The sequence below is a fragment of the Nanorana parkeri genome, unplaced genomic scaffold (assembly GCF_000935625.1).
Source record: "Nanorana parkeri isolate BGI_ZX_2015 unplaced genomic scaffold, ASM93562v1 scaffold31, whole genome shotgun sequence".
NCBI classification, from domain to species: domain Eukaryota; kingdom Metazoa; phylum Chordata; class Amphibia; order Anura; family Dicroglossidae; genus Nanorana; species Nanorana parkeri.
In genome coordinates this window covers 1,147,698-1,163,526 of record NW_017306299.1, presented here as the reverse complement: position 1 = coordinate 1,163,526, position 15,829 = coordinate 1,147,698, and the positions used below count along the sequence as shown (strand labels likewise).

At 42.0% G+C, this 15,829-nt stretch overlaps 1 protein-coding gene and 1 long non-coding RNA gene across 2 annotated transcripts in view; one reads left to right on the top strand and one right to left on the bottom strand.

Annotated features, from left to right (window-relative positions):
• The window catches only part of XDH (xanthine dehydrogenase), a 69,158-nt gene that overhangs the window by 46,468 nt on the left and 6,861 nt on the right, over window positions 1–15,829 (bottom strand). Inside the window, exons 3-11 of the mRNA XM_018568341.1 lie at window positions 14,280–14,376; window positions 13,162–13,270; window positions 10,742–10,868; window positions 7,395–7,456; window positions 6,183–6,245; window positions 4,947–5,033; window positions 3,541–3,682; window positions 1,449–1,541; window positions 918–1,069 (exon numbers count right to left, since the gene is read on the bottom strand). Coding sequence (XP_018423843.1) covers window positions 918–1,069; window positions 1,449–1,541; window positions 3,541–3,682; window positions 4,947–5,033; window positions 6,183–6,245; window positions 7,395–7,456; window positions 10,742–10,868; window positions 13,162–13,270; window positions 14,280–14,376 — 932 coding nt within the window. The remainder of the gene's footprint in view (window positions 1–917; window positions 1,070–1,448; window positions 1,542–3,540; window positions 3,683–4,946; window positions 5,034–6,182; window positions 6,246–7,394; window positions 7,457–10,741; window positions 10,869–13,161; window positions 13,271–14,279; window positions 14,377–15,829) is intronic.
• Window positions 7,427–15,829, top strand: part of LOC108796819 — a 17,580-nt gene continuing 9,177 nt past the window's right edge. The window contains exon 1 of the long non-coding RNA XR_001941835.1: window positions 7,427–7,511. This is a non-coding gene — a long non-coding RNA (uncharacterized LOC108796819). The remainder of the gene's footprint in view (window positions 7,512–15,829) is intronic.

Sequence of the window (15,829 nt, the reverse complement as noted above, 5' to 3'; positions counted from 1 at the left end):
GAAGAGGGCCAAGAGGTATCTTGCTTAAAAAAAAAAACATTCAAAAGTAATGTCCATGAGCTAACGACACCTGATAAAGCTCAGGTATAGGGATGGGCTTGCTCTAGGAATGTTCTACTATACTTCAAAATCTCTGATGCTTTGTGTATCTGTGTTTGTCTAAGCAAGAGACGTAGAAAGAGAAAGATCAACATTAAGAGGAAGAAAAGAGGACCAGTGAGGGAAATGGTTGCTTTAAATTAGTTCCACCCACTTTTCGGTAACTGCCTTGTTCAATCCACTGAAAAGAACTATAAACCAACAAACCCAGCAATACACCATATGATCAAAAGAATGTGGGCATGCACAGCATACAAAAACATTTTATTTGTGTGCTTTGAACTTTGTGTTGTAACAGTTTGCTGAAGCTCCTTTTCTGTTCCAGCATCACTGTGCCTCTGTGTACAAAATCAGCTCCATAGAGACATGGTTTGATGAGTTTGGGGTGGAGGAACCTGAGTGTCCTACACAGAGCCCTGACCTCAACCCTACAACACCTTGGGGATGAACTGGAATGCCAATTGTGAGCCAGGTCTTCTCATCCAACATCAGTACCTGACCTCACAAATGATCTTTTGGCAAAAATTCCCAAAGCCACATTCTCAAATTCTTGTGGAAAGCCTTCCTGGAAGAGTGGAGGCAGTTATAGCCACAAAGGAGACAGTGGAGGGGCGACTCCATATTAATGCGCAATGATCATGGATTTGGAATGGAATGTCCAACAAGCTCATAGGTGTGAATGTCAGGTGCCCACAAACCTTTGGCCATACATTATATAGGCAGACCTATAAGCAGACCGTCCAAATGCATAGAGTGGGTGGGGCTTAGTCCCAGCTTTACATGTTTATCTGTGTTCACAGCTTTGTGCACATCCTTACAGCAACATTACGAATCTGCTGGCCAGCAAACCACCTCAACTGCTCCAGGACAGCCCGGAACACTTCTGTTTTGTAGGCTGGAAGCTCAGCAACTCCTTTCTGAAGGACCTCACCGATCACAGTCAAGGTGCAGGATGCGCCAAAACAAATGCCTAGGAAAGAAAGCACAAATATTGGAATGTGCAGCGATCTACCCTATCATCAGAGGCATTAATTAGATGACCATCCACTGGGAAGGACGTAGAATTTGGTCACCACAGTGGCAGATATATTTAAGACCTTCATCCACATTGTCCATCATCATTATATTAAATGTAAAGCTACATGAGCTATTCAGTCACCCTTGACCATGGTCTAATGACCATGGTGTCATGAATTATCTCTGAAGATGTTGATTTTCTGAGAACATGACGGAAGGTGTGAATTTTTCTGAAACCACCTTGTTCTACTTCCATAATCCAATCACTAGTTGTAGGATGTTGTTTTAAAAGAACAGGCCCACTTCCAATGAAAATAAATTGTGTCTCTTACCATCCTGGGTGTGTTCAACTCTATTTAACTCTGGAATCCAGCTCGGGGCGATTATCACTGGGTACCGCATGTTTTTGAACTTGGTCTCAATGCCTGAGGAGAACAAGTTACGCAAGAATTTTTGATATACACTTTCCCACACCAGCAATTAGCTGAGGTTACAAAAGGTCATTAAGATTTGCATGCAATAATTTTCATGTTGAAATCAAAACGGCATTTTACTATGAAATATGAATTCATTGCTAAAGGCTTTAAATAAAGGGAAAAAAAGCTTGCTTATGCCACTGTGTAACAAATTCTGCACAAGTAGGTTACGGAGACTTCAGACAAAGACCCTTGGGAGATGTATGAAAACAAACGGCCCTTTCAAGAGGTCTTCTGGATAAACGCCATATTTGAATAGCATGATCTAAATATGAAAGGGGAAGAATGTGAAAGCGCCCAAACATATGTGCCCAGCAGGTAGATATAGGAAATTCATTTTACATCCTATATAAAGTGCTAGGGCATTTCAAAAATCCCCGTTTTTCAGGGCTCAGGAATAAAAGCTTAATGTTAATGAAAACAACAGCATCAACCCAACATACAACCTGGGTAAGGAAAATTCAGTTTTGAGGCCAAGAGCCCCTTTCAACCAAACTGTTTGTATTTTGCGTAAATGTAGCACCCATCCTCTAAGTGGTGATGGATGACCCCCTAGATTGTGTGGCAGGCTAGCATCTAAGGGTATAGTCCTTGGGTTATTAAACAGACAGATTTTATTCAAAAATTTGCCATGTTGATGGGGAAGGAACCAGGGAAAGCAAAATATAAGCAGATTAAACTCTAGCGTTAAAGTGCATGTATAGCCCAAACTTCCTTCTTTTTTAGTTTCAAAAAGAGTATGTAAGGGTAAACCACTATCAGGTATTTATTTGCTGCCTGTGCCCCCCTGGGGAGATTCACCTTTATTTCCTGTCTTGAAGATGAAACGGTAGATAAGAAAATCTACACAAAGTGATAGGGATTCCCATACTAGACGAATTTCACCGGAACATTTGCCCCAGTTGAAAGATTTGTCCTCACCTCCAGTTCCAGTGACAATCAATAACATTTTGGATTTCCCACCACTTTTCATCTTGGTGACAATGGTCACCAGAAAAACAAAATGGGGAGAATTTTCCCTGTAGAACACTGTCAATATTGGTCACAAGGCACCAGTAGCATTTTGCGTGAATAAAAAAAATAATTTTTGGAAAATTTGTTTGATTTTCTAATAGTTATTGGGGTCCAATTGATGATTGCTTTCAAAAGTAGTGACGGAAAAAAATGGAAAGTGCAGGATGGAAATGTTTTCTCAAATCAAGGAAATTCTAACAGTGAAAATACTTTTTGTTCAAGAAGCTCCATTTGTTTTCACTACCAATTGTTAAAATCAAACAAAATTTCAAAGGACATTTGTCAGGTTTTTCATGACGTTATGGAATGTTCTGACGAGATTCTTCATGTGAACGTTCATATCAAAATCTACCAGCCTATGGCCAGCTTAAAGTGACATTAAAGTAAAAAATCTTTTTCCCTTCCCCAATGTTAATTATAGCACTTACCTTAAATGATGTTTCTTAATCCGATCTTCTTCTTTCCTGTCCTTTTCATCTGTCCCTCCAGCGGTGCTGCGGCTCTCCGATCCAGCGTTGACTCCTCTGAGCTTGCTAGCACTTTCTGTCCCATGGCATCTGCATGCGGGTGCACGCGTCCATAGACTTACCTTGTGTCTCTCCTCGCGTCCCGGCCGAAAATGTGAACTGCGCATGCGCCCTCCCCAAGATGCTTTGCGGCCGCACGAGAATTTTCACATTTTCGGACGGGATCGTGCGGGGAAGACACTGGTGAGTATTGACCCTTTTCAAAGCTTTTTTTAAAAAACTTTTTGCATATATCTACTGCTTGCTAGCCTTTATGGCTTCCATTATCAGGAATCTAATTGCAACATTATAAAAAATCCAGATGGCCAGAATGAAGCACATTAAATTAATTTTACTATAACTGCTCCCTAATGTCTGAGTGGTGTGGGAAATGTGGATAAATATGTGCCAATGGGTTTGTGACTTACCCACTTCAGTGTTGCCCACCACCAGCTTGGCCCCTGGATATTGAGCTTTCAGATTTAGAAGTTCTCTCAGACTGGAGGGCTGAAGCCACAGAACATCTTCACTTTTAAAGCTCAACTGTTTACGAGGGGAGGTCTTCTGCAACTGTATGGCAGACAGTAAACACAAATCTTCAGCCTTTTTTTAAAACCATTTGAAGTCACATAAATGGATATACACTCAAAGAGACATTGTCCTTACAGACTCCATTTTCATAGTCTTACCTCTTCTTTTCTGTTACAGCAGTTGTGCCGGGTGGTTAAGCTTAACTGTGCAGCCTTTTAGCCACCAGAGTTATACCTACTGTTGTCAGTAATCAGTAACAGATCTGATCAGACACGCCTTCTCTCTTTCTTTATAATACAAATCTGTGTGAGGACACTTGTTCATGAGGGGGTGTACCTGTTACTCAGCTCTGCCAGCACAGAGCATAAAGTTGGGTATACACATTTCTATGTTCTTCATTCAAAATGCCGGCTGAACGAAGAAAATAGAACAGATTCCCCCATTAACACTTACGAGCGTGATCGAGGAATCTCCCACTGTCTACATTGTATTCGGATAGCAGCCGCCGGACAGAGCGAGCAGCTCATTGGCTGTTCCCATATCTCATATGATCATTTCGCATAACCAGACATCACTTTCAACGTGTTTCACAGATCAGGGTCTGCTTCATCAGGAGGGATGATCATCAATGACATGTCTGTCCTCTGTTTAATGATATCTTGAAATTATTAATATCATATTGTTAACACATCATATGACCTGTTATTTCCCGCTCGCGCGCGCCGAGCGGCGCGTGCGGGGGGGCGTGTCTGAGCGGACGTCTAAAGACGCCCGCTCAGATCTAGAGAGCTCGGGCCGGCCGTTTTTTTACTACGGCCGACCCGGAGGTGGTTAAGGGAACTTTTTGTGTTAACAATTTGATATTATTTTGGCTATTACTGTGTCCAGCGTTGGCATTCATGTTTCTGTTCACACTGATGATTGTTCATGCTGTGCCATGCATTCCAATCATCTGTGCTTAAAATGTTTAATTGATCATCTCTTGCGGCACTGGGGGTCCCCAGTTCTAATCCCGGTCAGGACACTATCCCAAAAGAGTTTGCTTGTTCTCCCTGTACTTGTGTGGATTTCCTCCAGGTACTCCGGTTTCCTCCCACAATCCAAAGACATTCTGGAAGGTTAATTGGCTCCTGTCTAAATTGGCCCAGTATGTGTTGAGATAGGGACCTTAGATTGTAAGCTCCTTGAGGTCATGGACTGATGTGAATGTGCTACTATGTAAAGTGTTGTGTAGATTGTTGGCGCTGTATAAATGCCTGTAATAAATACATTAAATAAATAAATCTCTCTCTCTAACTCTTACCAGTAATTCTGGAGGGAAAATTGGCTCTTGTGTTGGGTCCAAGGGTCTGAATTCCAAAGGGTCAAACAAAGCTGAAGATGTGTTTGTCTGCATAGAGAACAAAATGTACTTTAGAAGATCACATATGTATTTCTCTTTGCTTTTTTATTGACACCATGTGGCAATTAACATCTTTTGAAAGTTCCATGTCTTCTACTGAGTATTTTCAGTCTTCTACTGGGTATGACAAACTTTAGTCTTTGCTGATCTTTGGTTCTGAGATTTGTATACATCCATTCTCAGTCCCCTACTGGTAACTGCATTTTTCCTCTTAGTTCTTTAGAATAATGTTGGATAGATCATTTATTGGATTCGATAATATGGTGGCTTTTAATGAATTACAGGGTTTCTATGTTTGCCCGTGTAATGTTTATTTATTTTCAGTTATTAGTCTAATGCTCATTGATTAAAGAGGAACTGTGAGGTGAGTGATTTTCACTCATCCTCATAGTTAAAGCCGACCTGTGACAAAGAAGCTGTCACAGGTCGGCTCTATCGATCGGGAAGTGAGCAGAAACATGCACCGATCCGCTCACTTTCCCGATCATCTCCCCGCAGAGCACGGTGACTGTCAGTCATAGATAGGCAGAGCCAGCTGTCACTCATGTAGCTGGGTGGATCTCGACAGTATTGTCGAGGCTGCGGCGCTGTCAGTATATCGCAAGCAATAACCCGCGATATACTGATCTTTGTGTCACGGGAGGAGGTTAGTATATGTCCTCCCATGACCCTAAAAAGAACTATGGGGAAAAACACTTACCCCATAGTTTTCCTTTAACAAAAACATATACTGTATATTCTATGTACTGTATAATATGCCTTTGGAATTTTATATAGTTTATCTAATGTTGAATATATTATTTTTTTAAGCAGTGATGATACATTTGCTTTGAATATCAGTAGTGTTATCCTGTTTATGAAGTTATAGCCATGACTGCTCAAGCCAATTCTGTTTTACAGCAAAATTAAACACAGAGATTTTCTAACAGACTGGAAAATGCTAATACCAGACACAAACCTGCACATATCAAAATCATCGCAAGCAAAGTCAACGGTTGAGAAGATTAGGAAAGTGGGAGTCAATGGGGCCAGTAAAATTTGGATACGAGACCCTGTAATTTGTATTTATGTCCCTGTTGGAAAACATATTAAAATAAGCATAACAAAGACCATGAAGGGACCTTATATAGATCTCACCTCCTTTTCTTCCTTCATGTCCATACAACAACCATTGGTCGTCTTTTTGCCACAACAGCTGTCCTAGGAGAAAATATATTTGGTGTTAACATGTCCATTATATTTAAACTGCCATATCAGCTACAAAGCCTCCAGCTCGAAGCCCTATGCATGGAAGTTGACGCTGGGGACACGTCTACGACTTGGCTGTTGTCAAATTTATGTCTATGCGGTGTCTGCAACACACTTAAAAAACCTTGGGGTCGTAGTTCGTCCCCCCCATCAAGATAGCATTAACAATATATATTTAGATTATTTTTAGGTTAATCAAGTTTGAAAGACAGTCCACCCAAAACCCATATTTCAGTTTTTTGTTTTTTTATACACTAGAGAGATAAGCCCCTGACAGTCTCTTCTATTTCTCAGGGATTCTATTGATGAGATATCTGCACTGAGGTCCAGGGGTTTGTACACCTGCTGTGTCCATTATGAGGGGTTCCCACCATTTCTGTGCTGAGTTTTTGGGTCTGCACAACTGCTGCACCCATTATGTGGGGCTCCCTCTATCCCTGTGCTGAGTTCCCGGGTCTGTACACCTTCTGTGCCTATTATGAGGTGCTCCCACCATCCCTATGCTGAGTTCCTAGTTCTGTACACTTGTTGTACCCATTATGGAGGGGATCCCACCATCCCTTTTGTGAGTTCCTGGGTCTGTACACCTTCTGTGTCCATTATGAGAGTCTCCCACCATCCACTGTGCCAAGTTCCTAGATCTGCATTCCTACTATGCACATTATGAGTGGATTTTATGTTAATTTTATAATATGGAGAATGTAACAGGAGTAGCACACAATAGTGGACAGGAATACCCGAAAACTCCCAAGTGGACATTAATTAATTTGGCAATTATGGCCAGAGATTTCACTGTTGGAGAATCCAAGACATATAAGAAGCCAAGGGGCTGACCTAGCTCCCCTGGATCCCCTCTGACTAATCTATGGTTCTGGGTGGAATGACCCTTTAGTAATAGGAAACCGTTAAGGTTTCATACTGTACATTATCATGTTATAATTTCAATAGTTCCACAACACAACTGTAAACCTATGTTGTGTTTTTTTATGCACTGCTTTGCAACAGCTTATAGTTTGTATCTCACACTTTATTTCACATATGTAGTCATCTTGACTCTTAATCTAGGGAATAGAAACACTCCTAAGCAAAGATAAAACTCACTTTGGTAAACGTCTTGAAGCCCTGAAGAATAGGACGATATCCAGTACATCGACAGAGATTTCCTGTTTGGTTGACAGTAAGGAGGATATCAGACATATATCAGACTGCATGTGGTCAGTGCAGATACACTGGTAAGTACTACATAAAGCATATAACACTGTCCACGAATTTGCTATTAATTCTGAGTTTTATACAATTATATTCTTTTTTTCTACTTTATACAGCAATGATCTTCATATAGAGCTTTACGGAGAAACCTAAACCATTCCCCCCATTCATAACCTGGAACGAATTTATAATCTAACATCCCTGCCAAACTCTGGGTGGCAATCAGTTAAAGTGTATGTTAAGCCAAAACTCTTTTTTTTTTTTGGATAGGTTGGGGATGGTTAAAAGGTTACTGTAGAAAAAAGTCCAACATTGTAAGAGTTCCCCTTCCATTTATGTTCTGGTTACAGCTAAAAATGTGGGTCCTCTATTGGTCCTAATGACCGAATGGTCCTGCTAAACAATGGTCATTATGACAAATAGAGAGAGTGAATTTCCCCAACAGAAACATCAATAAAAACCTAAAGAAATGTCAGAGGGGGGCTTGGAATAATTGTAATCAGCGGTGCAATATTTTAGAAAGTCAAACCAATTTGTAAAAGTGGCCACACACCATGTGAATTTCGTCCGGTTCTTCGGGAATTGGCTGAAATTCGCACATTGGCTGCTGCTGTCGGCACCCTATTGGCCGGCATCCCTTGATCAGCTGAAGGAGCTGGATGGGAAATCTTCGAACGAACAGAGCGGTGAGCCAATGAGCTGCCAGCTCTGTTCAGGTATTTTGACAGCGGCCGGTACAAAAGAAACAGCGAGGATTCCTCCATCAATGCTCGTAAGCCTTGATAGAGAAATCTTTTCTATTTTTTCCATTTTGCCCGTGGGTTGAATTAAAAAATAGAACAGTGCATGGCCAGCTTAAGGCTCAGTGGTCATGAGTTGATTTTTTTTTAAATGCTCCTTCAATTTGTGCCAATGAGTTTTAACATACTTTACTTGTGTTATAATTGGTTATATTTGTATAATTATTAGTTACTAATTATTTAATGTATACCAATTATTTTATAAGCATTTGGAAAACTTTTTTTACTTGAATCATGTAAACATAAGATTTTATTTAAATTGTGTTGACTTTTTCTAAAAGGCCATTCTTTGACTCATTGCGGTGAATTTACTAACACTGGATCATACAAACTCTGGAGCAGCAGTTCATGGCAACCAACCCGCTTCCAATGTAGCTTTTTGAAGCTTAAATGGGTTCTAAAGCCTCCCGCTTTTTTGCCTATATCTACTGCTGACAAGCAATAGATATAGGCAAAAAGTTTTTGTTTTTTTTACGCTTAAACAGCGGTATAGACTGACCTCATTATCGCTGCGCGCTCCGGCGGCGAGAGTCCAGAACTGTTCATGCGGCCACAAAGGATCTTGGGGCGGGCGCATGCGCAGTTCGGATTCTTGGCCGGGAGACACCGCTGGATCAGAAGTGCCTGTAAGCAGAGAGGAGTCACCGCTGGATCGGAGAGCCGCCGCACCGCTGGAGGGACAAATGAAAACATGGGGAAAGAAGAGGAAGATCGGATTGAGAGACATCATTTAAGGTAAGTGCTGACATTAACATGGGGGGGAGGGAAACATTTTTTATCCTTAATGTCACTTTAACTGAACAAGCTGAAGATAGAAGCTGATTGGTTACTGTGCACAGCTGCTCCAGACTCTGTCTGCTCCGGTTTTAGTAAATTCCCATCACTAAATTTAACTAGAGACCCTCTAGTTTAAGGTCTCTAGTTTAACGTCTCTAAACCTAGGTCTCTGGTGCGAACGTGCACAGACCTAGCCATTCTGCCACTGGAAGGACTTGGTTTCTGCTGCAGGTTTTTTGTACTCAAGAACTCTCCTTATGGATGCATTGGCTCCACCTGCCTACCAGCTGTACCCTCAGCCTAAGATCCACTTCAGACTTAGCCTACTACAGGTGCGTTTCAGATAGCTGGGAACTTTTTCACCATCATGAGCTGGAGATTCTGCAGTTGGAAGGGGAAAAATGCCACTGGAGGAGAGGGGGCACAGCTGAAATAAACTTTATGGTCATGGTTGAAAGTAACAGGACTTTACACAGGTGGGAGAGGGGGTCCTATTGTAGTAATATGTTTCTCAAAACAAACAGTGCTGACTGGTGCTGGTCACAAACAGCACCATAGCTTTGAACTGTGGTAATTTACAGGCAGATGTGATAATACGCAGGTGACACAACAGCAATCTTGGCAATATTTGGTAGTGAACCAGCAATTGTAAAATTTGGTGGGGCAACACATGGGTGATATGCTAGAATTAATGACCATATATAACCACAAAGTGGAAATCATGACATGACATATGTGGCCAACAAATGAGCCATTGTGACAATAGATTGGCAACAAATGGGCAGTCATGTTAATATGTGGGCAAAAAAATGGGCAAATCCTGACATTACATGGGAAACAAATGGACAGTCAAGGAGCAAACAAATGAGCAATTGTGAAAAAAAATGGGCAACAGATAAGTAGCCATGGCAACATGCAGCTATTGTGAGAACACATGGCTAACAAACAGGCAATTGAAACAGTACATAGCCAACAAATGGGCAAATAATGATGCTAAAAACCAACAAATGGATAGCTGTGGCAATAAATAGCCAACAAATGGGCAATCATAACACTACATGGCCAACAAATGAGCAGCCATGGTAATAACTGGGCAACAAATGGACAATCCTAACCATTTTGGGGCAGCAAATGGGCAATTTCAACTATATGCGAGCTACAAATGGGCAATTATGATAATACATGGGCAACAAAGTAGTGTGTGGCATTCACTTACAGACCTGCCATGTGCAACATAATATTGTCCAGTTATTTTTTTGCTGTGAAGACTTCCAGTTTGTAATGTGTGCTGTAGTGAAGTCTAAAATACTTACCTACACCTGGTTATGTGATATCCCTCTAAGGGGAAGTACCAAGTTATATTGGCTGATCTACCATTTCAACAAAAAAAATCACATGAGCAGGAGCTTAAGACTTTGTATTCATGGCATGTCCTGAAGAGTGCTTGGAGCAGCATTTCCTCCGGGGAAGGTATTTCAGTAGTATTAATACTCTTTACTTATCCATTCTTAAAAGACTGTGAAAATAACTTTATGCTTACACCTTAAGCATGAGGTCCACCTTAAAAGAGTTAGCTAAGGTTTATCATGTTCTCAGTAATCATATTTGCAGACTAAACACATAGCTATCATCATGATAGAAGATTTGGGAGTTTAATCCTACCTTGGAAAGCATCTTCTATTTCCTCCATGCTGGGCTGGGGTGTATTGCGCAGTAAGGCGTACAGCGACATGACAATTCCTGGCGTGCAGAATCCGCACTGGGATCCGTGACTCTTCGCTATTCTCTCCTGCAAGTACACAAATAGATGGTGAGTTTTAGCCAAAGAACCCGGAGTCTTACTTTAGATCCAGTTCCACAAGTTAATACTTCAGCAACATTAGTGCTTTGCATTCAAATCCTTAAAACAATGTTATTGTTTTATCATTTGTTTGTTCAGAGCCAATGATGAGCCTTCAGCAGGGCCGGATTTACCCTCTCTGCTGCCCCATGTGCCAGGTTTCTCAATGCACCCCCCTGTATACAGGCTGCATACAAGTGATCTCGGCAACATCGTCGAGATCACTTGTACAAAACATCGGCGGCAGGGCTAAATGTAGAGATGAACTAGGTGCCCGGCGCCAGGAACTGCATATCCCGGGCGTTGTGAGATAGGAATTCCCCACCCCTGCTTCCCCCCTTGTGGGAAATCCGGCCCTGGCCTTCAGACACCAGGAGCCTTCAGTACCACCAGTGAGCACAGGCAGTGCCATGGATAAACATTTATACACCATGGGGTCCATTTATCAATGTTTTCACCCAACATTCCACAACTTTCACCCAAAATACAGCCACCTTTTTATACGGGGCCGGACCTTTTTTGACGGGATCCGGACGTTTTTAGAACAGGTAGAAAACAGTAAGTGGTGATGGGAGGGGGACGAGCTAAGTGTCTTCCCCCCCACTGGAATGCCAATTCAGTCACAATGAAGCAGTGGACATTACAACATTGTTCGCTCACGACAGCTTTGTCCGAAGTGGTGAGTCTATCACAGCAATGCAGCGGCTTTTTTGACGAGAATTCAATTTTGAAATCAATGTTCAATGTTGGTTGACACAGAGCCGTTCCCAGTCGCAACACTGTCCTCAGGTTTGTTGAACATTTCAGAACAACCGGAAACATTATGAACAAGAAACTACCAGGTCCCGCCGGCACTGCAAGGACGCCGGAAAACATTGCATGGGTGGGAGAGGCACTGGTTAGGAGCCCGAGACGGTCTGCTCGAAGACATGCAAGTGAGTTAGGGTTGAGTCGTGAATTAGTGAGAACCAAGACTCACCACTTCAAACAAAGCTGTCGTAAGCACTGTGTACTACCTATTCTAAAAACGTCCGACTCCCGTCGGTCACCCTGTATAGGATTCCATTAGAATACTGGGAAAATCTTTGGTGACAACATTGATAAAAAGATCCCCTATGGGAACCCATTGGGAAAAAGTCTGTGAACATTTAACAATCACAACTATGTAAGCTTGTTGGACATCCCAATGCAAACCAATCGGCATTAACATGGAGTTGGCCCCCAGCCCCCTAAAACAGCCTCCACTGTTCTGGGAAGGCCTTCCACAGGATTTTGGAGTGTGTTTGTGGGAAGTTGTCCCCAGAAAACTAAAAACATATTTGTCAGGTCATATACAGATTTTGGATGAGAAGACCTGACCCACAATCAACCTTCGAATTTATCCCAAAGATGTTAAATAGGGTTGTGTTCTGGACTGTGTCCAGAGCACTCCAGTTCCTTCCCAGCCAACTGGTCAAACCATGTCTTTATGGAGCTGGCTTGTCATTCTAGAACAGAAAAATGCCTTCCCCAAAAAGTTGCCATACGTTAGAAGTGCACAATTGCTTTCAATGTCTTTGTATGGTGTAGCATTAACAGTACCCTTAATTACAACATCTGACCCCACCCATCTGAAGGTGGTAATCCACATAGTTTTGGACCTATTAAGTAGGTGTGATGGTCAGGGGTCCACATACTTTTGACCATATAGTATATCTTACTACGGCAGCTTCATGCAGATAAGCCTTCAGGTGGATACAGATATACAGTTGTTATAAACAGTCATTATGATTGTTTTAGCCCATACACAGTCTTTACAAGCATTGATTTATTGGGGTCTTTTTATAAACAATTTGCCGGGCAGATAAACAGTTGGTGGGGTCCTTCATGCAAATAACTGCAATCGTTCCTTTATTTTTATTAATGGCAAAAACTGACGTTCCTAAAATATTTTATTTTCAGGTCGAATGTAATGTAATACTGCATTATAACCACAAGATGAAGCTGAGGATAGCAGAAAATAATTTCCTATGCTCCTCAGCTCCATCTAGTGGCCATAATAAAATTTTACATCACAATACATTTGACATTCATTTTGTGTTAATAATAGTAAAATCCAACATACATTAAGAATGTTGGATTTTACTATTATTAACACAAAATGAATGATCACAGATATTAGCCGGGTGAAGGACCCCACCAATTCTTATCATTAGACCCCAATGTATTGTGACAGGTCTGCTTAAAAAAAATGTTGACTTACCTGAATGGGATGAAGTCTGGTCTTAGTGCTTCCAATCCCTTCCACTGTAGTGATGGACGTATGGTGCAGAGAGCAGACAGGAGCTAAGCAGGCATTAACTGAGCAATGTCTGAAACCCCGTATAGGAGATTTTAAATATCATGCAAAGGTAACTGCCCCAGCTGCCGTTTATATGGACAAGTTAACGCACTGATAAAAATAAAAATGTTTGTTTGCAGCTTATCTTGTTAAAGTAGATGTAAATTTATTTCTATAAAACCTTTTTTTCACTTTTTTTCCCCTTCTTTTTCCCATCTCATTGCTGCTGATCTCCTCCAGCCACTTCCGGTCCACATGCACTCCAGTTACATATCATTGCTCTGTACTGGCTTCCTAAGGCCTCATTCACACTGCTAAGAGCCAGCCCGTACAGATCCGTGCGGCGTGCACGGCCGTATCGGGCCGCTCCCGGGAAGGGCAGGTGCTGCGTATGATTGTAAGCAGCAGCCTGTTCTTCTCTATGGGAGTACGCGGCCGTACACTCACCCGAGCTGCAAATCCGCGCGGGTGCGCTTTTCCATACTCATACACACTGATCTGTACGGGCCGGCTCTTAGCTGTGTGAATGAGGCCTAAGGCCCCATTCACATTGTCGCATTGAGCATGCTAGAATCGTGGCAAAATCCGCTCCAAAAAGGGTCCTGCTGTAGCGACGCACGACCCGCGACAGCGACGGACAGAGCCCCATTGAGATGCATTGGAGAGCGATATCGCGCGGTAAATAGCCGCGATATCGCGGGAATTACCGCACGATAAATCGCTCAGTGTGAACGGGGCCTAATAGTTACAACAGTGAACCATGTCCAGTTGTGTTGGCACAGTAAATGGGGAGCATATGACAGCATGACAACACAGGAGCAGAAGTGGGAGATGTCACCCCATAACAGGTAATAACAAGTAACTGAAGCACCTTCACGGCAGGAACACCAGGGATTATTTGAATAAAAGCTGCAGATTAATAAAATAAAATTACTTTTGGGGTTTCCATTAACATCTTGAAGATTATTTAAGAGTTTATTACAAGATGTTTGTAGCATTACAATCAGTCCCCATACCGAAAACACTTTATAAAAGGATACAGAATTTTCTGCTGGAACGGGCAGAATCTGGACACCATGACAGTGCACGCTCCGCAGCCTCCTTCCCCGCAGCCCAGTTTGGTTCCTGGTAGCCCCACTGGTCATCAGATGGTTAAGGAAAAGCCACAACTATATATGTAGTATTACGGTTACTGAATCATTAAGGAGCACCTGTCACACCTTCAGTAGAGTACATTTTAGATTGTTGAGGTAAAACCCTGCCTGCCCTTACAGAACTGCATTTAAAGTGAAACTAAACTCAGGATTTAAATCTTAAAAATACATTCAAGTGCCTTAACTATTAACAAAAATGAATCTTATTTGTGTATCACTCGACTGTAGCTCCTCAAATCATCTCTGAATTGGTGCTGACACTGTCCTTCCTTCTGGAGGGGGGCTACTTTTGTTCCACATGGTCCCTGTGTGTGTTGTAAAATAGTCACCGCTCTAAGCTTGCTCCCGGGATGGACTACAATCTCATGTTTCGTTCACTAATTTGTATTGAGATTGTGCTCCAGGCTGCCAAACCAGGAACTGTACACAGGATTATTGTATTGAGATTTTAATCTCAATACAAATTAGTGAACGAAACATGAGATTGTAGTCCATCCCGGGAGCAAGCTTAGAGCGGTGACTATTTTACAACACACACAGGGACCATGTGGAACAAAAGTAGCCCCCCTCCAGAAGGAAGGACAGTGTCAGCACCCACCAATTCCGAGATGATTGGAGGATCTACAGCCGAGTGATACACAAATAAGATACATTGTTGTTAATAGTTAAGGTACTTGAATGCATTTTTAAGATTTAACTCCTGAGTTTAGTGTCACTTTAAGTATACTGATCTTCCCATCATTGCTGGATGACATAACGAAACACGCACGTTTTGGCCTCTATCCCCGATTGAAAAACTCTCTGATGTCAGGTATCCCAGTTAGAAATAAGCAAAACTTTAATTTTACCCAAAATTTTGGAAGATGCATTGGTGTCAATGGGGAAGGGAAGTGAAAGAGGTTTTTGGTAGTTTTTAAAGACACAATGGGCCCCCAGGGTAAAGCTGGCCATTTTTTCTCATTCAGCCTGCATGTAAAAAACGATTGACTGCAGTCACCATTCAGCCGACAATTAGTCAACTGAAATTCAACCAGTGAATGGCCAGTTTTACGGAAGCTTCTTTCACCTACCTAGACCTTTTTCTGTGTCAAAAAATGTCCCCTCAAAAAGCTTCACTGCTCCATCCAACAGTGATCTTTGGGTGTACGTGTGTGCCAACCCGGAGCCGTCCACGCTAGAAAACAGCAATTTAGTACAAAGAAAAGCTGAACACCACCATTCACCGCTTGTATACTTTAATCAATAAATCCCTGCCCAGCAGCTGCTCACCTGTTACGCATTTCACCCTTAGAGGCTAGTTGTAGAGATCTCTACCACTAAGACCGTAATGGAGAAACGAGTAATCAGTGTGCGGCTACTAGGTGGGGATTCCTTCCATGGTATTCCCCCCCCCCCTCGTTAGCCTCCTTATTTTAAAAAAATGTTCACAGAAAAAA